Genomic DNA, 27,439 nt, shown 5'->3' on the forward strand with positions numbered 1-27,439 from the left:
TAGGTTCAATTCATCTATAGGAATGATTCTGGATAAATTTCATTGCGAGTTTTTCAAAGTTTATCGCGCTTTTTTATTCGCGATGGTTACGAGTCCAAATTCAATGAACAAACATTTCTATCACTTTGAAGTGATTTTCTATTCATCCATTGGGACTGGGAGGGTAATTTTTCATTTTTGAATGTCAACGGCCATATCACGTAGAACGCACCTGGTCTCGTCAGCTCCCAGAAGTTAAGTTACGTCGAGTCCCGTTAGTACTTGGAAGGGTGACCGCTTGGGAATACGGGATGTCGTTGGCGATGAATAGTTTGTTTTCAATAACAAATTTCTTGAAATTTTTTTTCAATCACGATGGTTACCAGTCCAAATTCGTAGATCAAAAATATCAATGGCATAGAGATAGGTTCAATTCATCTATTTGAATGATTCTGGATAAATTTCATTGCGAGTTTTTCAAAGTTTATCGCGCTTTTTTATTCGCGATGGTTACGAGTCCAAATTCAATGAACAAACATTTCTATCACTTTGAAGTGATTTTCTATTCATCCATTGGGACTGGGAGGGTAATTTTTCATTTTTGAATGTCAACGGCCATATCACGTAGAACGCACCTGGTCTCGTCAGCTCCCAGAAGTTAAGTTACGTCGAGTCCCGTTAGTACTTGGAAGGGTGACCGCTTGGGAATACGGGATGTCGTTGGCGATGAATATTTTGTTTTCAATAACAAATTTCTTGAAATTTTTTTTCAATCACGATGGTTACCAGTCCAAATTCGTAGATAAAACATTTCAATGCCTTAGAGATAGGTTAAATTCATCTATAAGAATGATTCTGGATCAATTCCATTGAGAGTTTTTCAAAGTTTATCGCGTTTTTTAATCGCGATGGTTACCAGTCCAAATTCGTAGATCAAAAATATCAATGGCATAGAGATAGGTTCAATTCATCTATTTGAATGATTCTGGATAAATTTCATTGCGAGTTTTTCAAAGTTTATCGCGCTTTTTTATTCGCGATGGTTACGAGTCCAAATTCAATGAACAAACATTTCTATCACTTTGAAGTGATTTTCTATTCATCCATTGGGACTGGGAGGGTAATTTTTCATTTTTGAATGTCAACGGCCATATCACGTAGAACGCACCTGGTCTCGTCAGCTCCCAGAAGTTAATTTACGTCGAGTCCCGTTAGTACTTGGAAGGGTGACCGCTTGGGAATACGGGATGTCGTTGGCGATGAATAGTTTGTTTTAAATAACAAATTTCTTGAAATTTTTTTCAATCACGATGGTTACCAGTCCAAATTCGTAGATCAAAAATATCAATGGCATAGAGATAGGTTCAATTCATCTATAGGAATGATTCTGGATAAATTTCATTGCGAGTTTTTCAAAGTTTATCGCGCTTTTTTATTCGCGATGGTTACGAGTCCAAATTCAATGAACAAACATTTCTATCACTTTGAAGTGATTTTCTATTCATCCATTGGGACTGGGAGGGTAATTTTTCATTTTTGATTGTCAACGGCCATATCACGTAGAACGCACCTGGTCTCGTCAGCTCCCAGAAGTTAAGTTACGTCGAGTCCCGTTAGTACTTGGAAGGGTGACCGCTTGGGAATACGGGATGTCGTTGGCGATGAATAGTTTGTTTTCAATAACAAATTTCTTGAAATTTTTTTTCAATCACGATGGTTACCAGTCCAAATTCGTAGATCAAAAATATCAATGGCATAGAGATAGGTTCAATTCATCTATAGGAATGATTCTGGATAAATTTCATTGCGAGTTTTTCAAAGTTTGTCGCGCTTTTTTATTCGCGATGGTTACGAGTCCAAATTCAATGAACAAACATTTCTATCACTTTGAAGTGATTTTCTATTCATCCATTGGGACTGGGAGGGTAATTTTTCATTTTTGAATGTCAACGGCCATATCACGTAGAACGCACCTGGTCTCGTCAGCTCCCAGAAGTTAATTTACGTCGAGTCCCGTTAGTACTTGGAAGGGTGACCGCTTGGGAATACGGGATGTCGTTGGCGATGAATAGTTTGTTTTAAATAACAAATTTCTTGAAATTTTTTTCAATCACGATGGTTACCAGTCCAAATTCGTAGATCAAAAATATCAATGGCATAGAGATAGGTTCAATTCATCTATAGGAATGATTCTGGATAAATTTCATTGCGAGTTTTTCAAAGTTTATCGCGCTTTTTTATTCGCGATGGTTACGAGTCCAAATTCAATGAACAAACATTTCTATCACTTTGAAGTGATTTTCTATTCATCCATTGGGACTGGGAGGGTAATTTTTCATTTTTGAATGTCAACGGCCATATCACGTAGAACGCACCTGGTCTCGTCAGCTCCCAGAAGTTAATTTACGTCGAGTCCCGTTAGTACTTGGAAGGGTGACCGCTTGGGAATACGGGATGTCGTTGGCGATGAATAGTTTGTTTTCAATAACAAATTTCTTGAAATTTTTTTTCAATCACGATGGTTACCAGTCCAAATTCGTAGATCAAAAATATCAATGGCATAGAGATAGGTTCAATTCATCTATAGGAATGATTCTGGATAAATTTCATTGCGAGTTTTTCAAAGTTTGTCGCGCTTTTTTATTCGCGATGGTTACGAGTCCAAATTCAATGAACAAACATTTCTATCACTTTGAAGTGATTTTCTATTCATCCATTGGGACTGGGAGGGTAATTTTTCATTTTTGAATGTCAACGGCCATATCACGTAGAACGCACCTGGTCTCGTCAGCTCCCAGAAGTTAATTTACGTCGAGTCCCGTTAGTACTTGGAAGGGTGACCGCTTGGGAATACGGGATGTCGTTGGCGATGAATAGTTTGTTTTAAATAACAAATTTCTTGAAATTTTTTTCAATCACGATGGTTACCAGTCCAAATTCGTAGATCAAAAATATCAATGGCATAGAGATAGGTTCAATTCATCTATAGGAATGATTCTGGATAAATTTCATTGCGAGTTTTTCAAAGTTTATCGCGCTTTTTTATTCGCGATGGTTACGAGTCCAAATTCAATGAACAAACATTTCTATCACTTTGAAGTGATTTTCTATTCATCCATTGGGACTGGGAGGGTAATTTTTCATTTTTGATTGTCAACGGCCATATCACGTAGAACGCACCTGGTCTCGTCAGCTCCCAGAAGTTAAGTTACGTCGAGTCCCGTTAGTACTTGGAAGGGTGACCGCTTGGGAATACGGGATGTCGTTGGCGATGAATAGTTTGTTTTCAATAACAAATTTCTTGAAATTTTTTTTCAATCACGATGGTTACCAGTCCAAATTCGTAGATCAAAAATATCAATGGCATAGAGATAGGTTCAATTCATCTATAGGAATGATTCTGGATAAATTTCATTGCGAGTTTTTCAAAGTTTGTCGCGCTTTTTTATTCGCGATGGTTACGAGTCCAAATTCAATGAACAAACATTTCTATCACTTTGAAGTGATTTTCTATTCATCCATTGGGACTGGGAGGGTAATTTTTCATTTTTGAATGTCAACGGCCATATCACGTAGAACGCACCTGGTCTCGTCAGCTCCCAGAAGTTAAGTTACGTCGAGTCCCGTTAGTACTTGGAAGGGTGACCGCTTGGGAATACGGGATGTCGTTGGCGATGAATAGTTTGTTTTCAATAACAAATTTCTTGAAATTTTTTTTCAATCACGATGGTTACCAGTCCAAATTCGTAGATCAAAAATATCAATGGCATAGAGATAGGTTCAATTCATCTATAGGAATGATTCTGGATAAATTTCATTGCGAGTTTTTCAAAGTTTATCGCGCTTTTTTATTCGCGATGGTTACGAGTCCAAATTCAATGAACAAACATTTCTATCACTTTGAAGTGATTTTCTATTCATCCATTGGGACTGGGAGGGTAATTTTTCATTTTTGAATGTCAACGGCCATATCACGTAGAACGCACCTGGTCTCGTCAGCTCCCAGAAGTTAAGTTACGTCGAGTCCCGTTAGTACTTGGAAGGGTGACCGCTTGGGAATACGGGATGTCGTTGGCGATGAATAGTTTGTTTTCAATAACAAATTTCTTGAAATTTTTTTTCAATCACGATGGTTACCAGTCCAAATTCGTAGATAAAAAATATCAATGGCATAGAGATAGGTTCAATTCATCTATAGGAATGATTCTGGATAAATTTCATTGCGAGTTTTTCAAAGTTTGTCGCGCTTTTTTATTCGCGATGGTTACGAGTCCAAATTCAATGAACAAACATTTCTATCACTTTGAAGTGATTTTCTATTCATCCATTGGGACTGGGAGGGTAATTTTTCATTTTTGAATGTCAACGGCCATATCACGTAGAACGAACCTGGTCTCGTCAGCTCCCAGAAGTTAAGTTACGTCGAGTCCCGTTAGTACTTGGAAGGGTGACCGCTTGGGAATACGGGATGTCGTTGGCGATGAATAGTTTGTTTTCAATAACAAATTTCTTGAAATTTTTTTTCAATCACGATGGTTACCAGTCCAAATTCGTAGATCAAAAATATCAATGGCATAGAGATAGGTTCAATTCATCTATAGGAATGATTCTGGATAAATTTCATTGCGAGTTTTTCAAAGTTTATCGCGCTTTTTTATTCGCGATGGTTACGAGTCCAAATTCAATGAACAAACATTTCTATCACTTTGAAGTGATTTTCTATTCATCCATTGGGACTGGGAGGGTAATTTTTCATTTTTGAATGTCAACGGCCATATCACGTAGAACGCACCTGGTCTCGTCAGCTCCCAGAAGTTAAGTTACGTCGAGTCCCGTTAGTACTTGGAAGGGTGACCGCTTGGGAATACGGGATGTCGTTGGCGATGAATATTTTGTTTTCAATAACAAATTTCTTGAAATTTTTTTTCAATCACGATGGTTACCAGTCCAAATTCGTAGATAAAACATTTCAATGCCTTAGAGATAGGTTAAATTCATCTATAAGAATGATTCTGGATCAATTCCATTGAGAGTTTTTCAAAGTTTATCGCGTTTTTTAATCGCGATGGTTACCAGTCCAAATTCGTAGATCAAAAATATCAATGGCATAGAGATAGGTTCAATTCATCTATTTGAATGATTCTGGATAAATTTCATTGCGAGTTTTTCAAAGTTTATCGCGCTTTTTTATTCGCGATGGTTACGAGTCCAAATTCAATGAACAAACATTTCTATCACTTTGAAGTGATTTTCTATTCATCCATTGGGACTGGGAGGGTAATTTTTCATTTTTGAATGTCAACGGCCATATCACGTAGAACGCACCTGGTCTCGTCAGCTCCCAGAAGTTAATTTACGTCGAGTCCCGTTAGTACTTGGAAGGGTGACCGCTTGGGAATACGGGATGTCGTTGGCGATGAATAGTTTGTTTTAAATAACAAATTTCTTGAAATTTTTTTCAATCACGATGGTTACCAGTCCAAATTCGTAGATCAAAAATATCAATGGCATAGAGATAGGTTCAATTCATCTATAGGAATGATTCTGGATAAATTTCATTGCGAGTTTTTCAAAGTTTATCGCGCTTTTTTATTCGCGATGGTTACGAGTCCAAATTCAATGAACAAACATTTCTATCACTTTGAAGTGATTTTCTATTCATCCATTGGGACTGGGAGGGTAATTTTTCATTTTTGATTGTCAACGGCCATATCACGTAGAACGCACCTGGTCTCGTCAGCTCCCAGAAGTTAAGTTACGTCGAGTCCCGTTAGTACTTGGAAGGGTGACCGCTTGGGAATACGGGATGTCGTTGGCGATGAATAGTTTGTTTTCAATAACAAATTTCTTGAAATTTTTTTTCAATCACGATGGTTACCAGTCCAAATTCGTAGATCAAAAATATCAATGGCATAGAGATAGGTTCAATTCATCTATAGGAATGATTCTGGATAAATTTCATTGCGAGTTTTTCAAAGTTTGTCGCGCTTTTTTATTCGCGATGGTTACGAGTCCAAATTCAATGAACAAACATTTCTATCACTTTGAAGTGATTTTCTATTCATCCATTGGGACTGGGAGGGTAATTTTTCATTTTTGAATGTCAACGGCCATATCACGTAGAACGCACCTGGTCTCGTCAGCTCCCAGAAGTTAATTTACGTCGAGTCCCGTTAGTACTTGGAAGGGTGACCGCTTGGGAATACGGGATGTCGTTGGCGATGAATAGTTTGTTTTAAATAACAAATTTCTTGAAATTTTTTTCAATCACGATGGTTACCAGTCCAAATTCGTAGATCAAAAATATCAATGGCATAGAGATAGGTTCAATTCATCTATAGGAATGATTCTGGATAAATTTCATTGCGAGTTTTTCAAAGTTTATCGCGCTTTTTTATTCGCGATGGTTACGAGTCCAAATTCAATGAACAAACATTTCTATCACTTTGAAGTGATTTTCTATTCATCCATTGGGACTGGGAGGGTAATTTTTCATTTTTGATTGTCAAAAGCCATATCACGTAGAACGCACCTGGTCTCGTCAGCTCCCAGAAGTTAAGTTACGTCGAGTCCCGTTAGTACTTGGAAGGGTGACCGCTTGGGAATACGGGATGTCGTTGGCGATGAATAGTTTGTTTTCAATAACAAATTTCTTGAAATTTTTTTTCAATCACGATGGTTACCAGTCCAAATTCGTAGATCAAAAATATCAATGGCATAGAGATAGGTTCAATTCATCTATAGGAATGATTCTGGATAAATTTCATTGCGAGTTTTTCAAAGTTTGTCGCGCTTTTTTATTCGCGATGGTTACGAGTCCAAATTCAATGAACAAACATTTCTATCACTTTGAAGTGATTTTCTATTCATCCATTGGGACTGGGAGGGTAATTTTTCATTTTTGAATGTCAACGGCCATATCACGTAGAACGCACCTGGTCTCGTCAGCTCCCAGAAGTTAAGTTACGTCGAGTCCCGTTAGTACTTGGAAGGGTGACCGCTTGGGAATACGGGATGTCGTTGGCGATGAATAGTTTGTTTTCAATAACAAATTTCTTGAAATTTTTTTTCAATCACGATGGTTACCAGTCCAAATTCGTAGATCAAAAATATCAATGGCATAGAGATAGGTTCAATTCATCTATAGGAATTATTCTGGATAAATTTCATTGCGAGTTTTTCAAAGTTTATCGCGCTTTTTTATTCGCGATGGTTACGAGTCCAAATTCAATGAACAAACATTTCTATCACTTTGAAGTGATTTTCTATTCATCCATTGGGACTGGGAGGGTAATTTTTCATTTTTGAATGTCAACGGCCATATCACGTAGAACGCACCTGGTCTCGTCAGCTCCCAGAAGTTAAGTTACGTCGAGACCCGTTAGTACTTGGAAGGGTGACCGCTTGGGAATACGGGATGTCGTTGGCGATGAATATTTTGTTTTCAATAACAAATTTCTTGAAATTTTTTTTCAATCACGATGGTTACCAGTCCAAATTCGTAGATCAAAAATATCAATGGCATAGAGATAGGTTCAATTCATCTATAGGAATGATTCTGGATAAATTTCATTGCGAGTTTTTCAAAGTTTATCGCGCTTTTTTATTCGCGATGGTTACGAGTCCAAATTCAATGAACAAACATTTCTATCACTTTGAAGTGATTTTCTATTCATCCATTGGGACTGGGAGGGTAATTTTTCATTTTTGAATGTCAACGGCCATATCACGTAGAACGCACCTGGTCTCGTCAGCTCCCAGAAGTTAAGTTACGTCGAGTCCCGTTAGTACTTGGAAGGGTGACCGCTTGGGAATACGGGATGTCGTTGGCGATGAATAGTTTGTTTTCAATAACAAATTTCTTGAAATTTTTTTTCAATCACGATGGTTACCAGTCCAAATTCGTAGATCAAAAATATCAATGGCATAGAGATAGGTTCAATTCATCTATAGGAATGATTCTGGATAAATTTCATTGCGAGTTTTTCAAAGTTTGTCGCGCTTTTTTATTCGCGATGGTTACGAGTCCAAATTCAATGAACAAACATTTCTATCACTTTGAAGTGATTTTCTATTCATCCATTGGGACTGGGAGGGTAATTTTTCATTTTTGAATGTCAACGGCCATATCACGTAGAACGCACCTGGTCTCGTCAGCTCCCAGAAGTTAAGTTACGTCGAGTCCCGTTAGTACTTGGAAGGGTGACCGCTTGGGAATACGGGATGTCGTTGGCGATGAATAGTTTGTTTTCAATAACAAATTTCTTGAAATTTTTTTTCAATCACGATGGTTACCAGTCCAAATTCGTAGATCAAAAATATCAATGGCATAGAGATAGGTTCAATTCATCTATAGGAATTATTCTGGATAAATTTCATTGCGAGTTTTTCAAAGTTTATCGCGCTTTTTTATTCGCGATGGTTACGAGTCCAAATTCAATGAACAAACATTTCTATCACTTTGAAGTGATTTTCTATTCATCCATTGGGACTGGGAGGGTAATTTTTCATTTTTGAATGTCAACGGCCATATCACGTAGAACGCACCTGGTCTCGTCAGCTCCCAGAAGTTAAGTTACGTCGAGACCCGTTAGTACTTGGAAGGGTGACCGCTTGGGAATACGGGATGTCGTTGGCGATGAATATTTTGTTTTCAATAACAAATTTCTTGAAATTTTTTTTCAATCACGATGGTTACCAGTCCAAATTCGTAGATCAAAAATATCAATGGCATAGAGATAGGTTCAATTCATCTATAGGAATGATTCTGGATAAATTTCATTGCGAGTTTTTCAAAGTTTATCGCGCTTTTTTATTCGCGATGGTTACGAGTCCAAATTCAATGAACAAACATTTCTATCACTTTGAAGTGATTTTCTATTCATCCATTGGGACTGGGAGGGTAATTTTTCATTTTTGAATGTCAACGGCCATATCACGTAGAACGCACCTGGTCTCGTCAGCTCCCAGAAGTTAAGTTACGTCGAGTCCCGTTAGTACTTGGAAGGGTGACCGCTTGGGAATACGGGATGTCGTTGGCGATGAATAGTTTGTTTTCAATAACAAATTTCTTGAAATTTTTTTTCAATCACGATGGTTACCAGTCCAAATTCGTAGATCAAAAATATCAATGGCATAGAGATAGGTTCAATTCATCTATAGGAATGATTCTGGATAAATTTCATTGCGAGTTTTTCAAAGTTTGTCGCGCTTTTTTATTCGCGATGGTTACGAGTCCAAATTCAATGAACAAACATTTCTATCACTTTGAAGTGATTTTCTATTCATCCATTGGGACTGGGAGGGTAATTTTTCATTTTTGAATGTCAACGGCCATATCACGTAGAACGCACCTGGTCTCGTCAGCTCCCAGAAGTTAATTTACGTCGAGTCCCGTTAGTACTTGGAAGGGTGACCGCTTGGGAATACGGGATGTCGTTGGCGATGAATAGTTTGTTTTAAATAACAAATTTCTTGAAATTTTTTTCAATCACGATGGTTACCAGTCCAAATTCGTAGATCAAAAATATCAATGGCATAGAGATAGGTTCAATTCATCTATAGGAATGATTCTGGATAAATTTCATTGCGAGTTTTTCAAAGTTTATCGCGCTTTTTTATTCGCGATGGTTACGAGTCCAAATTCAATGAACAAACATTTCTATCACTTTGAAGTGATTTTCTATTCATCCATTGGGACTGGGAGGGTAATTTTTCATTTTTGATTGTCAACGGCCATATCACGTAGAACGCACCTGGTCTCGTCAGCTCCCAGAAGTTAAGTTACGTCGAGTCCCGTTAGTACTTGGAAGGGTGACCGCTTGGGAATACGGGATGTCGTTGGCGATGAATAGTTTGTTTTCAATAACAAATTTCTTGAAATTTTTTTTCAATCACGATGGTTACCAGTCCAAATTCGTAGATCAAAAATATCAATGGCATAGAGATAGGTTCAATTCATCTATAGGAATGATTCTGGATAAATTTCATTGCGAGTTTTTCAAAGTTTGTCGCGCTTTTTTATTCGCGATGGTTACGAGTCCAAATTCAATGAACAAACATTTCTATCACTTTGAAGTGATTTTCTATTCATCCATTGGGACTGGGAGGGTAATTTTTCATTTTTGAATGTCAACGGCCATATCACGTAGAACGCACCTGGTCTCGTCAGCTCCCAGAAGTTAAGTTACGTCGAGTCCCGTTAGTACTTGGAAGGGTGACCGCTTGGGAATACGGGATGTCGTTGGCGATGAATAGTTTGTTTTCAATAACAAATTTCTTGAAATTTTTTTTCAATCACGATGGTTACCAGTCCAAATTCGTAGATCAAAAATATCAATGTCATAGAGATAGGTTCAATTCATCTATAGGAATTATTCTGGATAAATTTCATTGCGAGTTTTTCAAAGTTTATCGCGCTTTTTTATTCGCGATGGTTACGAGTCCAAATTCAATGAACAAACATTTCTATCACTTTGAAGTGATTTTCTATTCATCCATTGGGACTGGGAGGGTAATTTTTCATTTTTGAATGTCAACGGCCATATCACGTAGAACGCACCTGGTCTCGTCAGCTCCCAGAAGTTAAGTTACGTCGAGACCCGTTAGTACTTGGAAGGGTGACCGCTTGGGAATACGGGATGTCGTTGGCGATGAATATTTTGTTTTCAATAACAAATTTCTTGAAATTTTTTTTCAATCACGATGGTTACCAGTCCAAATTCGTAGATCAAAAATATCAATGGCATAGAGATAGGTTCAATTCATCTATAGGAATGATTCTGGATAAATTTCATTGCGAGTTTTTCAAAGTTTATCGCGCTTTTTTATTCGCGATGGTTACGAGTCCAAATTCAATGAACAAACATTTCTATCACTTTGAAGTGATTTTCTATTCATCCATTGGGACTGGGAGGGTAATTTTTCATTTTTGAATGTCAACGGCCATATCACGTAGAACGCACCTGGTCTCGTCAGCTCCCAGAAGTTAAGTTACGTCGAGTCCCGTTAGTACTTGGAAGGGTGACCGCTTGGGAATACGGGATGTCGTTGGCGATGAATAGTTTGTTTTCAATAACAAATTTCTTGAAATTTTTTTTCAATCACGATGGTTACCAGTCCAAATTCGTAGATCAAAAATATCAATGGCATAGAGATAGGTTCAATTCATCTATTTGAATGATTCTGGATAAATTTCATTGCGAGTTTTTCAAAGTTTATCGCGCTTTTTTATTCGCGATGGTTACGAGTCCAAATTCAATGAACAAACATTTCTATCACTTTGAAGTGATTTTCTATTCATCCATTGGGACTGGGAGGGTAATTTTTCATTTTTGAATGTCAACGGCCATATCACGTAGAACGCACCTGGTCTCGTCAGCTCCCAGAAGTTAAGTTACGTCGAGTCCCGTTAGTACTTGGAAGGGTGACCGCTTGGGAATACGGGATGTCGTTGGCGATGAATAGTTTGTTTTCAATAACAAATTTCTTGAAATTTTTTTTCAATCACGATGGTTACCAGTCCAAATTCGTAGATCAAAAATATCAATGGCATAGAGATAGGTTCAATTCATCTATTTGAATGATTCTGGATAAATTTCATTGCGAGTTTTTCAAAGTTTATCGCGCTTTTTTATTCGCGATGGTTACGAGTCCAAATTCAATGAACAAACATTTCTATCACTTTGAAGTGATTTTCTATTCATCCATTGGGACTGGGAGGGTAATTTTTCATTTTTGATTGTCAACGGCCATATCACGTAGAACGCACCTGGTCTCGTCAGCTCCCAGAAGTTAAGTTACGTCGAGTCCCGTTAGTACTTGGAAGGGTGACCGCTTGGGAATACGGGATGTCGTTGGCGATGAATAGTTTGTTTTCAATAACAAATTTCTTGAAATTTTTTTTCAATCACGATGGTTACCAGTCCAAATTCGTAGATCAAAAATATCAATGGCATAGAGATAGGTTCAATTCATCTATTTGAATGATTCTGGATAAATTTCATTGCGAGTTTTTCAAAGTTTATCGCGCTTTTTTATTCGCGATGGTTACGAGTCCAAATTCAATGAACAAACATTTCTATCACTTTGAAGTGATTTTCTATTCATCCATTGGGACTGGGAGGGTAATTTTTCATTTTTGAATGTCAACGGCCATATCACGTAGAACGCACCTGGTCTCGTCAGCTCCCAGAAGTTAAGTTACGTCGAGTCCCGTTAGTACTTGGAAGGGTGACCGCTTGGGAATACGGGATGTCGTTGGCGATGAATATTTTGTTTTCAATAACAAATTTCTTGAAATTTTTTTTCAATCACGATGGTTACCAGTCCAAATTCGTAGATAAAACATTTCAATGCCTTAGAGATAGGTTAAATTCATCTATAAGAATGATTCTGGATCAATTCCATTGAGAGTTTTTCAAAGTTTATCGCGCTTTTTTATTCGCGATGGTTACGAGTCCAAATTCAATGAACAAACATTTCTATCACTTTGAAGTGATTTTCTATTCATCCATTGGGACTGGGAGGGTAATTTTTCATTTTTGATTGTCAACGGCCATATCACGTAGAACGCACCTGGTCTCGTCAGCTCCCAGAAGTTAAGTTACGTCGAGTCCCGTTAGTACTTGGAAGGGTGACCGCTTGGGAATACGGGATGTCGTTGGCGATGAATAGTTTGTTTTCAATAACAAATTTCTTGAAATTTTTTTTCAATCACGATGGTTACCAGTCCAAATTCGTAGATCAAAAATATCAATGGCATAGAGATAGGTTCAATTCATCTATAGGAATGATTCTGGATAAATTTCATTGCGAGTTTTTCAAAGTTTATCGCGCTTTTTTATTCGCGATGGTTACGAGTCCAAATTCAATGAACAAACATTTCTATCACTTTGAAGTGATTTTCTATTCATCCATTGGGACTGGGAGGGTAATTTTTCATTTTTGAATGTCAACGGCCATATCACGTAGAACGCACCTGGTCTCGTCAGCTCCCAGAAGTTAAGTTACGTCGAGTCCCGTTAGTACTTGGAAGGGTGACCGCTTGGGAATACGGGATGTCGTTGGCGATGAATATTTTGTTTTCAATAACAAATTTCTTGAAATTTTTTTTCAATCACGATGGTTACCAGTCCAAATTCGTAGATAAAACATTTCAATGCCTTAGAGATAGGTTAAATTCATCTATAAGAATGATTCTGGATCAATTCCATTGAGAGTTTTTCAAAGTTTATCGCGTTTTTTAATCGCGATGGTTACCAGTCCAAATTCGTAGATCAAAAATATCACAACACGGAACTGGTGAGCTAGCTCAAACGCTCGTCCTCAAAATGCGCTCTCAGGTTAGTAGGGGGAAACGAGTGCTGCTGCGGTGGCCAATTGGTTGTCCCAGATTTGTTGATTTCGGCGGCCATTTTGATTTTTCTTAAATAGGCCCGTATATTTTTGTTGTATTTTCTTATTTATTATCAATATTTGAGCTTTTTAGTGGTGTTTTTCGTACTCAGCTTTAAAATTTACCCTTTGTACATCTATTTCCAGTCATTTTGTCTTATTTTTTTTACCAGTTATCTTTCTCTCTCTTGCCTATAGGAACTGTCAAAATGGTAAAATCATGATTTTAAGGTATATTGATCACATTAAGTAACTCAGTTTATTACAGGTGATATTTCCTTCAGTAACCTGCTTTTTTCCCATCAAAACACCCCTATTTTCTTTGTAAAATATCAATTATGGAGTATGGCTTGGTAAGCTCGCTAAGTTGTTTCCTGCATTTTACATTCTGTCTATAGAAAGTTTGCAGCCATTCAATTTTATTAATAATTTTCTATTATTATTGATCCAGGGACCCTTTTTCTGAAGAAATTACCAGTATTATTGGTTATCAGTGGAATTTTCTTTATCGTAAACTATGAAGGCTGGAACATGTAAGTTGTTTTTTTTATTATTGGACTTGCTTCCATTGTATTTCAATTAATTTAAATGTTCTTTGATAGGTTCCTGTGTTAAACAACCTAATACAGATTCAGATTCAGTTATTTATTCTTAGTTTAGTTAAAATTTTCCTTCGCTCTGAAGCATAGGGTAAAATGGAGTTTTGTTAATTTAAACTTAAATTTGCATTTTTTAAATTGGATCTCAATTAATTATTACGTTTTGTTTCATATTTTATTTGTAAACAGTCTAAATTTTGCAAATTCAATTTATTTGAAAATACAATTTAATTTTTTAAATTTGGATACTGTTTAGTACTTTTTGCAGACGCATATTTCTATACTTGTTTACATTTTTCAGTTCTGCTGTCCCCACTGTCAACTGTAATATACTGCGTTTTTATTTTAGTTTGTAATTGGATTTGATTATTCTAGTTTAGCTATTGAATTCGTTTAATTGGAAATATGGAACGTAAAGGTTGTGATTTAAGAAGCGAAGAACAAAAGGCTCGAGTACAAAAGACTCGAGTTAAGAAGTACAATTGCAGTCGAAGAAAAGGTTTGTTTTTCTTAGACAAATGAAATATTTTAAATGTTAAATTTGCTTTATTTAAGGAATGAAATCTTGCGGACTATTTGCTAGTGGTGCGGATAACTCAGGAGACGGTTCTAAACAGAAAAGTTCTGAACTTGTAGCTCAAAGTAGGATTAAGCGAAAGAGAGATGGTAAACTTTATTATCTTATTCTTAGTATGACTTATTCGAAAACTACTTTATTGTTCTAGTTTTATTGGTTTTAGAAAGTTTTTCTCGGTGGCCAGATATCCATGATCAACCAGCTGATTCAATTTATGTTGAACCAGATTTCAACCAAACTGTAACCTGTTAGAGCATTTTTAATGTTTGTAGTATTATCATATTAATTTCTTTTCGTGTCCATAGCATTCCTGAAAAGTTCTCTTGAAAGTTTTTATCTCTTAGAACAAAAGTCCTCTCTTGGCTACACGGCCAAGCGCATAGCTGGCCATGCCAGGTATTGAAATTTATTATAAAACGATAATTTTATACTAATTATTTCGTTTTTCGTTACAGATCCTATATTTTGGTCATTGGAGAGATGGATCAGCTGAAACTTTAGTAGAAGAACGGGAACAAGTCTTTTCTACTTTTTCAAGCTATAGTAATTCAACAAAAACAATAGAAGCAGCAAGTATGGAGTAGTTTTTATTGTTTTTATTATTGATATCTGACAGTTGAAATTATTAATCAGACAGACGAGATTTTTTAACCGGATAATTAACTCGCCAGCAACTTCAACAAGTCGACCAACTGCTCCTGCAGACCCAGAAAATCGGCCAGCTACTCCTTCAACAAATCGACCAGCAGCTCCTGCAGCCCCAGAAAGTCGGCCAGCAACTTCAACAAGTCGGACAGCTACTCCTTCAACAAGTCGACCAGCTGCTCCTGCAGCCCCAGAAAGTCGGCCAGCTACTCCTTCAATTCAAACAAGTCGACCAGCTGCTCCTGCTGCCCCAGAAAGTGGGCCAGCAACTTCAACAAGTCGACCAACTGCTCCTGCAGCCCCAGATAGTCAGCCAGCTACTCCTCCAATTCAAACAAGTCGATCAGTTGCTCCTGCAGCCCCAGAAAGTCGGTCAGCTACTCCTTCAACTTCAACAAGTCGATCAACAGCTCCTGCAGCCACAGCAAGTCGGCCAGCTACGGTTTTAGTAGAACTGCCTCCAGCTACCACTAAAGTTCCGAAAATACTACATCGATCAACAGCTACTTCTGCTGTGATTAAAGGAGCTTGGTCATATACCGATGAAGTTCCGGTACCCACTTTGCCAAGAGCAACGGCAGCATTAAAAGAAGGGACCATTCAAGTACAAGTCACGTCATCAAAAGCTCGAAAAGAAGTTCCTCTGGCCATATGCGATCCGGAAAATGGAACACGAAAGTCGAAAAGAAGACGCATGGAGAAATCTTTTGCGGATGACGTAGACTCAACCTCGGATCCTTTAAGGAAACCTACATTATGCGCAGCTCTGCCTTGCAGAAAGGTAAAGTTGCTCTTACATGCTGTTATGTTTGTAATTTTGATTCATTATGCATATTACTTTATTTAGCCGAGGGGGAGACCGATATGGATTCTGTGTGATGGCAAATGTGGCAAATGGTTTCACCAAACGTAAAGTAAATTTAAATTTAAATTTGTTGCAATAAAAATTAATTTGTTTATTTGTGTCAGACAGGTGCTTAGGTTTGAAACGCGGCCAAATTTCACAGTCTGAGCACTTCATTTGCCCAAGTTGTCTCTGATTCGATCAGGGAACCGAAACTGAATATGAGTTGGATGACGAGTTCATGGGGAGGAGGCAGATCCGTGTTCGCTTCATTCACCTCAACACGCTCTGGTTCGTTGACATCATTGGTCTGAGTCCCTTTTTTACCATCAATCTCATCTTTCACATCTTCATCAAACTTTCTTCATTGCTAATGCTTCATTGCGTTTCATGATAAGTGCGATTGTTATGTATTGTTTTATACCTGAGATCCTGAGAAATACAGATTTTTTTTTAAAATATATATGGTGTTTTCATTCCTTCTCTATCCCCCGGTATATTACACCAATTCTATATAAATAAATGAATGTTATATTTAGGGCAGGTCAACTTTCTGTAGGGCGTTTGGCCGTTGACCACCTTTCGTTTTATTATTTTTGGCGAATGGATAATATAACACAAAAAAGCTGAGCTTAGCCTCGTTTTTTCAAAAATTTTCAACAATATCCCAAAAAATTTCCATATACGATTTACCGTTTTGGATCTCGTTGGTCAGACCCCATCCGGCCACGGTGGTCATCATTCCGGTGTAGGAATCTTTGTCTGGATTGGGGTGACAGGACGGCTGGACCAGATCGTTCCACTCGGCTTCCTGGTCCAATTGAATCAGGGCGATGTCGTAGGCCACTTTGCTCTTGGACGGATTGTAAGATAGATGGTTGACGATGCGATTGACGCGAAACATTCGAGTTCCCTTCCGGGCCGTGTGGGCTCCGTCGCGGGCCTTGGCGCTCAGCCCCGCCACTCCGATGTGAAATTGCGACGCCTCTTTCCTGCATGTGTGTGTCAAATTATCCGCTTTGTATAATTTTCCGCTTAACGTATTAACGTATTAACGTTTCGCATGAATTAAATGTACATGCATGTACAATGGATTAAATTTGAATCCATATAAAGATTCAGCGTAAAAAGTTGTACATAGTTTATTATTTTCAATACGATCGGAGGCAGCCTGCATAGCGTTATGTGCGTTTGCGTGAATTATCGTTCAGCGTGAATTGCCGGTACATGCGTGTAAAATTGATTGTTTATGAATCCATATTTAGATTCAACGTAAAAAGTTGAACAAGTACATTATCTTCATTATTTTTGGCGGGAGTTTGTCGTTGGCGACAAAAAAAATTTTGGAAAAAGGTTGCCTAGATAAAGAAAGTGAATTGGGTCGTTTTGATTCCATGAAAAATTTCGTCGAAAACGAATAAGTCCCGCAGGCTATCGCCAAAAACAATAAAATTAACGCCCTATAGTCAACTTTTTACGTTGAATCTTAATATGGATCCATAAACGATCAATTTTACACGCATGTACCGGCAATTCACGCTGAACGATAATTCACGCAAACGCACATAACGCTATGCAGGCTGCCTCCGATCGTATTGAAAATAATGAACTATGTACAACTTTTTACGCTGAATCTTTATATGGATTCAAATTTAATCTATTGTACATGCATGTACATTTAATTCATTCTTATTCATCCCACTCATCTTTAATTGCCGTTCCCTGATCGACATCATCATAGTCCGTTCTTCCGCTATCACTTTCATCGTATTACACATAAACAAATCTTCTTGGCACGTACTTTGCTCACGCGTAAATAGAACATTCAAATTAAATGAAGACTCAGATGAAAATCATGAGAAAATAGTTTATTTCAGCGGTCATGAAGAAAGTATTTAGGAAATGTAACCGTACACTTTTTGCCAATAGAAGATTACTGCCTAATTCAATACAATAGAATCATCCGATGTAGAATCATCAATCTCTTCGGCATCACAATTATCAATGTTTTCACCAAAATCAGCCTCATCGTCAAGGTTCCTCGTTGTCATCACTACTTTCACAATCGTTTTCATCGTCGCTATCATCTTCATTATTACCTACTACTACATGTACTCTATTATTCCTCGAATAGGCGCTAACCGCACCCCTAAACCAGATGTCACAATCGTTTAACAAGCGATCAAGTCTCTTTAGTTCCGACTGCATAATGAACGCTTTCCACGAACTAAGATATCGCCACTTTTATGGTCCCTTTGAAAGATATCTTCTATTTTTCTTCTAATGGTCATCAATCCTGTTTCATATCTTCCCATTTCCTCTCTTAACTGCAAAACTTCTTCTTTGCTTCGGATACAAAGCATCCAGGCATCTATCAAACTGAATTTTTCTTGGAACGATACTAAAGAAACAAGAAGTTAATTTCTTTACATTGTACAATAACTTATATGTCTCACTATCATTAGCCAACTGCCATGGAAAAACGCGACGGTAGCAGTCTTCCATTGTCACCTCATATCCATCTAATTGGGGGTTAATAAAAGCCAAAATATTTTAATATCGCAAATAGGTAATTCATTGGGCTCGCCAAGAAGGTCCTGAAAAAAGAGAACGATAAATTTAATATGACTATATTTGTTATGAGTGATGGGCAGTTTTATCACTTTGCTGATTGATGGAAGTAACGCGCCGACATACTCTCCGAGAGACCATCAAACTTCACGGAAAATGTGACAACATAAAGGATCGCCAGCGTTATTTAGTACCATTGGCGTGTTTTGCAAACAGCCCAGAGAAAACGGCTATGCTGGATTTCGTATGGCAGTGCTCCAGTAATCCAAATCTGAAGAAAAGAAAATCACGTTAAAATTGAGAAGAATAAGACTTTAAAAAGTGTCAAATTTTGAATTCACTTGAAGAAAAATAAATTATCAACTAGAAAAGTAACAAAATGAGAAATAGTATATTCTTAACAGTAAAGGAAATAAAACTAGTCATTTATTTTCAAGTTATACCTATCGGCGATGTTTAAAAGTTCAAAGATTGCCTTTTCATGACTGCAGAGTCATGAGGAGGACACCTGTTATCTTCTTCGTCTATGTAAATTTTTAATACCTGGTCCGCTACCCAGGAAGCTGCAAAGAAACTAATATTATGGGCCAGTAGTACACTATTTTGTTTCAAGACTGTGACTTACCACTTCCTTTATATCTGCCAAGAGATAGCCCATCCACCACATCTTGATTGTCGATCCATCCTTATTCAACAGAAAAGAATTCAGCCAGTCATCCAACTTTCTCTTTCCCTTCTTGTATCATAGCATGGATCCTTGTTTAGCCTTCCTCCATTCCAATGAGCTAAATATGAATATTTTCATTACATTTTTGCTTTAATTTTGACAAACTTGTAGATAACGAAAATATTCACCCAATGGTTTGTGCAAGGTCCCTGCAGTTCAATATAAGTTTTTTCCCTTTGCTGTCAAACAGCACAGCAACTGAATGGCCACCTCCACTAGAATTGAATAAAAACATAAGTATAAGTAATTGTAACATTGATGAATATGAAAATACCCTTCGATTCACCTAGGCGTCTATATAGGTTTCTCTGACCTAATACCATAAATGATATTGACGAGATCCTACTGACAGCATATCCCAGGCCTTGGATTAACTTAAGGAATGAGAATATTAGAATTAATTACAATGAGAACATGTATGTTAACTTACATGTTCTCATTCCAGCCTTCAAAGTTTACGATGAAGAAAATTCCACTGATAACCAATAATACTGGTAGTTTCTTCAGGAAAAAGGGTCTCTGGATCAGTAATAATAGAATAATGGTTAATAAAATTGAATGGCTGAAGTTTCCTGTAGACAGAATGTAAAATGTGAGAAACAACTTAGCGAACTGACCAAGCCATACCCCATAACTGATATTTTACAAAGAAAATGGGGGTATTTTGATGTGAAAAAAGCAGGTTACTGAAGAAAATCTCACTTGTAATGAACTGAGTACCTTAATATGATAAATCTACCTTAAAATCACGAATTTACCATTTTGACAGTTCCTAGGCCAGAGAGAGAAAGAAAACTGGTAACGAAATTAACACTAAATAACTAAAAAAAGATGTGAGTAGGGTCAATTTAAATGCTAAGAATGGATTAACAGCTTTAAAATGCTCAAATATTAATTACAAAAATGCTCAAATATTAATTACAAATAAGAAAATACAGTAAAAATATACGGACCTATTTAAGACTACAAAATGCAAACAAGAAAAGAAAGATCCGTCTGCGTTAAGTACTAAACAGTATCCAAATTTAAAAAATTTATTGTTTTTACAAATAATTTGAATTTGTAAAATTTAGACTGTTTACAAAGAACAATATGAAACCAAACATAATAATTAATTGGGATCACATTAAAACAATTGAAATTTAAGTTTAAATTAACCAAACTCCATTTTACCCTATGCTTCAGAGCGAAGGAAAATTTAACTTAAATAAATAATATATAACGGAATCTGAGTGTGAATGAGGTTTTTTAACACAGGAACCTATCAAAGAACATATTTATATTAATTTAAATACAATGGAAGCAATTCCAATATAAAAAAACAACTTACATGTTCTCATTCCAGCCTTCATAGTTCACGATGAAGAAAATTCAACTGATAACCAATAATACTGGTAATTTCTTCAGAAAAAGGGTCCCTGGATCAAAAATAATAGAAAAATGGTTAATAAAATTGAATGGCTGCAAACTTTCTATAGACAGAATGTAAAATGCAGGAAACAACTTAGCGAGCTTACCAAGCCATACTCCATAATTGATATTTTACAAAGAAAATAGGGGTGTCTTGATGGGAAAAAAGCAGGTTACTGAAGGAAATGTCACCTGTAATAAACTGAGTTACTTAATGTGATAAATATACCTTAAAATCATGATTTTACCGTTTTGACAGTTCCTATAGGCAAGAGAGAGAAAGATAACTGGTAAAAAAAATAAGACAAAATGCAAAATACAACAAAAATATACGGGCCTATTTAAGAAAAATCAAAATGGCCGCCGAAATCAACAAATCTGGGACGACCAATTGGCCACCGCGGCAGCACTCGTTTCCCCCTACTAACCTGAGAGCGCATTTTGAGGACGAGCGTTTGAGCTAGCTCACCAGTTCCGTGTTGAAATATCAATGGCATAGAGATAGGTTCAATTCATCTATTTGAATGATTCTGGATAAATTTCATTGCGAGTTTTTCAAAGTTTATCGCGCTTTTTTATTCGCGATGGTTACGAGTCCAAATTCAATGAACAAACATTTCTATCACTTTGAAGTGATTTTCTATTCATCCATTGGGACTGGGAGGGTAATTTTTCATTTTTGAATGTCAACGGCCATATCACGTAGAACGCACCTGGTCTCGTCAGCTCCCAGAAGTTAAGTTACGTCGAGTCCCGTTAGTACTTGGAAGGGTGACCGCTTGGGAATACGGGATGTCGTTGGCGATGAATATTTTGTTTTCAATAACAAATTTCTTGAAATTTTTTTTCAATCACGATGGTTACCAGTCCAAATTCGTAGATAAAACATTTCAATGCCTTAGAGATAGGTTAAATTCATCTATAAGAATGATTCTGGATCAATTCCATTGAGAGTTTTTCAAAGTTTATCGCGTTTTTTAATCGCGATGGTTACCAGTCCAAATTCGTAGATCAAAAATATCAATGGCATAGAGATAGGTTCAATTCATCTATTTGAATGATTCTGGATAAATTTCATTGCGAGTTTTTCAAAGTTTATCGCGCTTTTTTATTCGCGATGGTTACGAGTCCAAATTCAATGAACAAACATTTCTATCACTTTGAAGTGATTTTCTATTCATCCATTGGGACTGGGAGGGTAATTTTTCATTTTTGAATGTCAACGGCCATATCACGTAGAACGCACCTGGTCTCGTCAGCTCCCAGAAGTTAATTTACGTCGAGTCCCGTTAGTACTTGGAAGGGTGACCGCTTGGGAATACGGGATGTCGTTGGCGATGAATAGTTTGTTTTAAATAACAAATTTCTTGAAATTTTTTTCAATCACGATGGTTACCAGTCCAAATTCGTAGATCAAAAATATCAATGGCATAGAGATAGGTTCAATTCATCTATAGGAATGATTCTGGATAAATTTCATTGCGAGTTTTTCAAAGTTTGTCGCGCTTTTTTATTCGCGATGGTTACGAGTCCAAATTCAATGAACAAACATTTCTATCACTTTGAAGTGATTTTCTATTCATCCATTGGGACTGGGAGGGTAATTTTTCATTTTTGAATGTCAACGGCCATATCACGTAGAACGCACCTGGTCTCGTCAGCTCCCAGAAGTTAAGTTACGTCGAGTCCCGTTAGTACTTGGAAGGGTGACCGCTTGGGAATACGGGATGTCGTTGGCGATGAATAGTTTGTTTTCAATAACAAATTTCTTGAAATTTTTTTTCAATCACGATGGTTACCAGTCCAAATTCGTAGATCAAAAATATCAATGGCATAGAGATAGGTTCAATTCATCTATAGGAATGATTCTGGATAAATTTCATTGCGAGTTTTTCAAAGTTTGTCGCGCTTTTTTATTCGCGATGGTTACGAGTCCAAATTCAATGAACAAACATTTCTATCACTTTGAAGGGATTTTCTATTCATCCATTGGGACTGGGAGGGTAATTTTTCATTTTTGAATGTCAACGGCCATATCACGTAGAACGCACCTGGTCTCGTCAGCTCCCAGAAGTTAAGTTACGTCGAGTCCCGTTAGTACTTGGAAGGGTGACCGCTTGGGAATACGGGATGTCGTTGGCGATGAATAGTTTGTTTTAAATAACAAATTTCTTGAAATTTTTTTCAATCACGATGGTTACCAGTCCAAATTCGTAGATCAAAAATATCAATGGCATAGAGATAGGTTCAATTCATCTATAGGAATGATTCTGGATAAATTTCATTGCGAGTTTTTCAAAGTTTATCGCGCTTTTTTATTCGCGATGGTTACGAGTCCAAATTCAATGAACAAACATTTCTATCACTTTGAAGTGATTTTCTATTCATCCATTTGGACTGGGAGGGTAAATTTTCATTTTTGAATGTCAACGGCCATATCACGTAGAACGCACCTGGTCTCGTCAGCTCCCAGAAGTTAAGTTACGTCGAGTCCCGTTAGTACTTGGAAGGGTGACCGCTTGGGAATACGGGATGTCGTTGGCGATGAATATTTTGTTTTCAATAACAAATTTCTTGAAATTTTTTTTCAATCACGATGGTTACCAGTCCAAATTCGTAGATCAAAAATATCAATGGCATAGAGATAGGTTCAATTCATCTATAGGAATGATTCTGGATAAATTTCATTGCGAGTTTTTCAAAGTTTATCGCGCTTTTTTATTCGCGATGGTTACGAGTCCAAATTCAATGAACAAACATTTCTATCACTTTGAAGTGATTTTCTATTCATCCATTGGGACTGGGAGGGTAATTTTTCATTTTTGATTGTCAACGGCCATATCACGTAGAACGCACCTGGTCTCGTCAGCTCCCAGAAGTTAAGTTACGTCGAGTCCCGTTAGTACTTGGAAGGGTGACCGCTTGGGAATACGGGATGTCGTTGGCGATGAATAGTTTGTTTTCAATAACAAATTTCTTGAAATTTTTTTTCAATCACGATGGTTACCAGTCCAAATTCGTAGATCAAAAATATCAATGGCATAGAGATAGGTTCAATTCATCTATAGGAATGATTCTGGATAAATTTCATTGCGAGTTTTTCAAAGTTTGTCGCGCTTTTTTATTCGCGATGGTTACGAGTCCAAATTCAATGAACAAACATTTCTATCACTTTGAAGTGATTTTCTATTCATCCATTGGGACTGGGAGGGTAATTTTTCATTTTTGAATGTCAACGGCCATATCACGTAGAACGCACCTGGTCTCGTCAGCTCCCAGAAGTTAAGTTACGTCGAGTCCCGTTAGTACTTGGAAGGGTGACCGCTTGGGAATACGGGATGTCGTTGGCGATGAATAGTTTGTTTTCAATAACAAATTTCTTGAAATTTTTTTTCAATCACGATGGTTACCAGTCCAAATTCGTAGATCAAAAATATCAATGGCATAGAGATAGGTTCAATTCATCTATAGGAATGATTCTGGATAAATTTCATTGCGAGTTTTTCAAAGTTTATCGCGCTTTTTTATTCGCGATGGTTACGAGTCCAAATTCAATGAACAAACATTTCTATCACTTTGAAGTGATTTTCTATTCATCCATTGGGAATGGGAGGGTAATTTTTCATTTTTGAATGTCAACGGCCATATCACGTAGAACGCACCTGGTCTCGTCAGCTCCCAGAAGTTAAGTTACGTCGAGTCCCGTTAGTACTTGGAAGGGTGACCGCTTGGGAATACGGGATGTCGTTGGCGATGAATAGTTTGTTTTCAATAACAAATTTCTTGAAATTTTTTTTCTCAATCACGATGGTTACCAGTCCAAATTCGTAGATAAAACATTTCAATGCCTTAGAGATAGGTTCAATTCATCTATAAGAATGATTCTGTATCAATTCCATTGAGAGTTTTTCAAAGTTTATCGCGTTTTTTAATCGCGATGATTACCAGTCCAAATTCGTAGATCAAAAATATCAATGGCATAGAGATAGGTTCAATTCATCTATTTGAATGATTCTGGATAAATTTCATTGCGAGTTTTTCAAAGTTTATCGCGCTTTTTTATTCGCGATGGTTACGAGTCCAAATTCAATGAACAAACATTTCTATCACTTTGAATTGATTTTCTATTCATCCATTGGGACTGGGAGGGTAATTTTTCATTTTTGAGTGTCAACGGCCATATCACGTAGAACGCACCTGGTCTCGTCAGCTCCCAGAAGTTAAGTCACGTCGAGTCCCGTTAGTACTTGGAAGGGTGACCGCTTGGGAATACGGGATGTCGTTGGCGATGAATAGTTTGTTTTCAATAACAAATTTCTTGAAATTTTTTTTCAATCACGATGGTTACCAGTCCAAATTCGTAGATCAAAAATATCAATGGCATAGAGATAGGTTCAATTCATCTATAGGAATGATTCTGGATAAATTTCATTGCGAGTTCTTCAAAGTTTATCGCGCTTTTTTATTCGCGATGGTTACGAGTCCAAATTCAATGAACAAACATTTCTATCACTTTGAAGTGATTTTCTATTCATCCATTGGGAATGGGAGGGTAATTTTTCATTTTTGAATGTCAACGGCCATATCACGTAGAACGCACCTGGTCTCGTCAGCTCCCAGAAGTTAAGTTACGTCGAGTCCCGTTAGTACTTGGAAGGGTGACCGCTTGGGAATACGGGATGTCGTTGGCGATGAATAGTTTGTTTTCAATAACAAATTTCTTGAAATTTTTTTTCTCAATCACGATGGTTACCAGTCCAAATTCGTAGATAAAACATTTCAATGCCTTAGAGATAGGTTCAATTCATCTATAAGAATGATTCTGGATCAATTCCATTGAGAGTTTTTCAAAGTTTATCGCGTTTTTTAATCGCGATGGTTACCAGTCCAAATTCGTAGATCAAAAATATCAATGGCATAGAGATAGGTTCAATTCATCTATTTGAATGATTCTGGATAAATTTCATTGCGAGTTTTTCAAAGTTTATCGCGCTTTTTTATTCGCGATGGTTACGAGTCCAAATTCAATGAACAAACATTTCTATCACTTTGAAGTGATTTTCTTATTCATCCATTGGGACTGGGAGGGTAATTTTTCATTTTTGAATGTCAACGGCCATATCACGTAGAACGCACCTGGTCTCGTCAGCTCCCAGAAGTTAAGTTACGTCGAGTCCCGTTAGTACTTGGAAGGGTGACCGCTTGGGAATACGGGATGTCGTTGGCGATGAATAGTTTGTTTTCAATAACAAATTTCTTGAAATTTTTTTTCAATCACGATGGTTACCAGTCCAAATTCGTAGATCAAAAATATCAATGGCATAGAGATAGGTTCAATTCATCTATAGGAATGATTCTGGATAAATTTCATTGCGAGTTTTTCAAAGTTTATCGCGCTTTTTTATTCGCGATGGTTACGAGTCCAAATTCAATGAACAAACATTTCTATCACTTTGAAGTGATTTTCTTATTCATCCATTGGGACTGGGAGGGTAATTTTTCATTTTTGAATGTCAACGGCCATATCACGTAGAACGCACCTGGTCTCGTCAGCTCCCAGAAGTTAAGTTACGTCGAGTCCCGTTAGTACTTGGAAGGGTGACCGCTTGGGAATACGGGATGTCGTTGGCGATGAATATTTTGTTTTCAATAACAAATTTCTTGAAATTTTTTTTTCAATCACGATGGTTACCAGTCCAAATTCGTAGATAAAACATTTCAATGCCTTAGAGATAGGTTCAATTCATCTATAAGAATGATTCTGGATCAATTCCATTGAGAGTTTTTCAAAGTTTATCGCGTTTTTTAATCGCGATGGTTACCAGTCCAAATTCGTAGATCAAAAATATCAATGGCATAGAGATAGGTTCAATTCATCTATTTGAATGATTCTGGATAAATTTCATTGCGAGTTTTTCAAAGTTTATCGCGCTTTTTTATTCGCGATGGTTACGAGTCCAAATTCAATGAACAAACATTTCTATCACTTTGAAGTGATTTTCTTATTCATCCATTGGGACTGGGAGGGTAATTTTTCATTTTTGAATGTCAACGGCCATATCACGTAGAACGCACCTGGTCTCGTCAGCTCCCAGAAGTTAAGTTACGTCGAGTCCCGTTAGTACTTGGAAGGGTGACCGCTTGGGAATACGGGATGTCGTTGGCGATGAATAGTTTGTTTTCAATAACAAATTTCTTGAAATTTTTTTCAATCACGATGGTTACCAGTCCAAATTCGTAGATCAAAAATATCAATGGCATAGAGATAGGTTCAATTCATCTATTTGAATGATTCTGGATAAATTTCATTGCGAGTTTTTCAAAGTTTATCGCGCTTTTTTATTCGCGATGGTTACGAGTCCAAATTCAATGAACAAACATTTCTATCACTTTGAAGTGATTTTCTTATTCATCCATTGGGACTGGGAGGGTAATTTTTCATTTTTGAATGTCAACGGCCATATCACGTAGAACGCACCTGGTCTCGTCAGCTCCCAGAAGTTAAGTTACGTCGAGTCCCGTTAGTACTTGGAAGGGTGACCGCTTGGGAATACGGGATGTCGTTGGCGATGAATAGTTTGTTTTCAATAACAAATTTCTTGAAATTTTTTTTCAATCACGATGGTTACCAGTCCAAATTCGTAGATCAAAAATATCAATGGCATAGAGATAGGTTCAATTCATCTATAGGA

General features: G+C 37.1%; 1 protein-coding gene, 2 long non-coding RNA genes and 46 pseudogenes across 3 annotated transcripts; 47 read left to right on the top strand and 2 right to left on the bottom strand.

Moving 5' to 3' along the window:
• The first annotated feature begins 183 nt into the window (after positions 1-183).
• LOC124334316 lies at positions 184-302 on the top strand (annotated as a pseudogene).
• A 284-nt stretch (positions 303-586) lies between these two features.
• On the top strand, positions 587-705 carry LOC124334328 (annotated as a pseudogene).
• Positions 706-1,119: 414 nt separating this feature from the next.
• LOC124334332 lies at positions 1,120-1,238 on the top strand (annotated as a pseudogene).
• A 283-nt stretch (positions 1,239-1,521) lies between these two features.
• Positions 1,522-1,640, top strand: LOC124334339 (annotated as a pseudogene).
• Positions 1,641-1,924: 284 nt separating this feature from the next.
• LOC124334333 lies at positions 1,925-2,043 on the top strand (annotated as a pseudogene).
• A 283-nt stretch (positions 2,044-2,326) lies between these two features.
• Positions 2,327-2,445, top strand: LOC124334334 (annotated as a pseudogene).
• Positions 2,446-2,729: 284 nt separating this feature from the next.
• On the top strand, positions 2,730-2,848 carry LOC124334335 (annotated as a pseudogene).
• Positions 2,849-3,131: 283 nt separating this feature from the next.
• On the top strand, positions 3,132-3,250 carry LOC124334350 (annotated as a pseudogene).
• Positions 3,251-3,534: 284 nt separating this feature from the next.
• Positions 3,535-3,653, top strand: LOC124334361 (annotated as a pseudogene).
• A 284-nt stretch (positions 3,654-3,937) lies between these two features.
• LOC124334373 lies at positions 3,938-4,056 on the top strand (annotated as a pseudogene).
• Positions 4,057-4,340: 284 nt separating this feature from the next.
• On the top strand, positions 4,341-4,459 carry LOC124335085 (annotated as a pseudogene).
• A 284-nt stretch (positions 4,460-4,743) lies between these two features.
• On the top strand, positions 4,744-4,862 carry LOC124334386 (annotated as a pseudogene).
• Positions 4,863-5,276: 414 nt separating this feature from the next.
• On the top strand, positions 5,277-5,395 carry LOC124334336 (annotated as a pseudogene).
• A 283-nt stretch (positions 5,396-5,678) lies between these two features.
• Positions 5,679-5,797, top strand: LOC124334398 (annotated as a pseudogene).
• Positions 5,798-6,081: 284 nt separating this feature from the next.
• On the top strand, positions 6,082-6,200 carry LOC124334337 (annotated as a pseudogene).
• Positions 6,201-6,483: 283 nt separating this feature from the next.
• On the top strand, positions 6,484-6,602 carry LOC124330107 (annotated as a pseudogene).
• A 284-nt stretch (positions 6,603-6,886) lies between these two features.
• On the top strand, positions 6,887-7,005 carry LOC124334409 (annotated as a pseudogene).
• Positions 7,006-7,289: 284 nt separating this feature from the next.
• LOC124335113 lies at positions 7,290-7,408 on the top strand (annotated as a pseudogene).
• Positions 7,409-7,692: 284 nt separating this feature from the next.
• On the top strand, positions 7,693-7,811 carry LOC124334420 (annotated as a pseudogene).
• A 284-nt stretch (positions 7,812-8,095) lies between these two features.
• Positions 8,096-8,214, top strand: LOC124334432 (annotated as a pseudogene).
• Positions 8,215-8,498: 284 nt separating this feature from the next.
• LOC124335114 lies at positions 8,499-8,617 on the top strand (annotated as a pseudogene).
• A 284-nt stretch (positions 8,618-8,901) lies between these two features.
• On the top strand, positions 8,902-9,020 carry LOC124334443 (annotated as a pseudogene).
• A 284-nt stretch (positions 9,021-9,304) lies between these two features.
• On the top strand, positions 9,305-9,423 carry LOC124334338 (annotated as a pseudogene).
• Positions 9,424-9,706: 283 nt separating this feature from the next.
• Positions 9,707-9,825, top strand: LOC124334455 (annotated as a pseudogene).
• Positions 9,826-10,109: 284 nt separating this feature from the next.
• Positions 10,110-10,228, top strand: LOC124334468 (annotated as a pseudogene).
• Positions 10,229-10,512: 284 nt separating this feature from the next.
• On the top strand, positions 10,513-10,631 carry LOC124335115 (annotated as a pseudogene).
• Positions 10,632-10,915: 284 nt separating this feature from the next.
• LOC124334479 lies at positions 10,916-11,034 on the top strand (annotated as a pseudogene).
• Positions 11,035-11,318: 284 nt separating this feature from the next.
• Positions 11,319-11,437, top strand: LOC124334491 (annotated as a pseudogene).
• Positions 11,438-11,721: 284 nt separating this feature from the next.
• On the top strand, positions 11,722-11,840 carry LOC124334503 (annotated as a pseudogene).
• Positions 11,841-12,124: 284 nt separating this feature from the next.
• Positions 12,125-12,243, top strand: LOC124334515 (annotated as a pseudogene).
• A 284-nt stretch (positions 12,244-12,527) lies between these two features.
• On the top strand, positions 12,528-12,646 carry LOC124334526 (annotated as a pseudogene).
• A 284-nt stretch (positions 12,647-12,930) lies between these two features.
• On the top strand, positions 12,931-13,049 carry LOC124334537 (annotated as a pseudogene).
• Positions 13,050-15,125: 2,076 nt separating this feature from the next.
• LOC124328438 (cell wall adhesin EAP1-like) lies at positions 15,126-16,492 on the top strand. The gene is made up of 4 exons (XM_046787208.1): positions 15,126-15,130; positions 15,184-15,976; positions 16,043-16,104; positions 16,169-16,492. Exons 1-4 carry the CDS (start codon positions 15,126-15,128, stop codon positions 16,233-16,235), a joined length of 927 nt encoding a protein of 308 aa, XP_046643164.1. The 3' UTR covers positions 16,236-16,492.
• A 1,400-nt stretch (positions 16,493-17,892) lies between these two features.
• LOC124328319 lies at positions 17,893-19,268 on the bottom strand. Its single transcript, XR_006916262.1, has 5 exons — positions 19,236-19,268; positions 19,054-19,173; positions 18,703-18,881; positions 18,496-18,636; positions 17,893-18,440 (listed from the first exon to the last, which is right to left on the bottom strand). It is a non-coding gene; the product is annotated as an uncharacterized LOC124328319 (long non-coding RNA).
• A 21-nt stretch (positions 19,269-19,289) lies between these two features.
• On the bottom strand, positions 19,290-20,191 carry LOC124328413. The gene is made up of 4 exons (XR_006916291.1): positions 19,768-20,191; positions 19,612-19,711; positions 19,466-19,552; positions 19,290-19,395 (listed from the first exon to the last, which is right to left on the bottom strand). It is a non-coding gene; the product is annotated as an uncharacterized LOC124328413 (long non-coding RNA).
• Positions 20,192-21,432: 1,241 nt separating this feature from the next.
• LOC124334548 lies at positions 21,433-21,551 on the top strand (annotated as a pseudogene).
• Positions 21,552-21,965: 414 nt separating this feature from the next.
• Positions 21,966-22,084, top strand: LOC124334340 (annotated as a pseudogene).
• A 283-nt stretch (positions 22,085-22,367) lies between these two features.
• Positions 22,368-22,486, top strand: LOC124334559 (annotated as a pseudogene).
• Positions 22,487-22,770: 284 nt separating this feature from the next.
• On the top strand, positions 22,771-22,889 carry LOC124334571 (annotated as a pseudogene).
• Positions 22,890-23,172: 283 nt separating this feature from the next.
• Positions 23,173-23,291, top strand: LOC124334582 (annotated as a pseudogene).
• A 284-nt stretch (positions 23,292-23,575) lies between these two features.
• Positions 23,576-23,694, top strand: LOC124334594 (annotated as a pseudogene).
• Positions 23,695-23,978: 284 nt separating this feature from the next.
• On the top strand, positions 23,979-24,097 carry LOC124334606 (annotated as a pseudogene).
• A 284-nt stretch (positions 24,098-24,381) lies between these two features.
• Positions 24,382-24,500, top strand: LOC124334618 (annotated as a pseudogene).
• A 416-nt stretch (positions 24,501-24,916) lies between these two features.
• Positions 24,917-25,035, top strand: LOC124334705 (annotated as a pseudogene).
• A 284-nt stretch (positions 25,036-25,319) lies between these two features.
• LOC124334630 lies at positions 25,320-25,438 on the top strand (annotated as a pseudogene).
• A 417-nt stretch (positions 25,439-25,855) lies between these two features.
• On the top strand, positions 25,856-25,974 carry LOC124334642 (annotated as a pseudogene).
• A 285-nt stretch (positions 25,975-26,259) lies between these two features.
• On the top strand, positions 26,260-26,378 carry LOC124334654 (annotated as a pseudogene).
• A 416-nt stretch (positions 26,379-26,794) lies between these two features.
• On the top strand, positions 26,795-26,913 carry LOC124334665 (annotated as a pseudogene).
• Positions 26,914-27,197: 284 nt separating this feature from the next.
• Positions 27,198-27,316, top strand: LOC124334676 (annotated as a pseudogene).
• The last annotated feature ends 123 nt before the right edge of the window (positions 27,317-27,439 follow it).

Source organism: Daphnia pulicaria, chromosome 3 (genome assembly GCF_021234035.1).
Source record: "Daphnia pulicaria isolate SC F1-1A chromosome 3, SC_F0-13Bv2, whole genome shotgun sequence".
Classification (NCBI taxonomy): Eukaryota; Metazoa; Arthropoda; class Branchiopoda; order Diplostraca; family Daphniidae; genus Daphnia; species Daphnia pulicaria.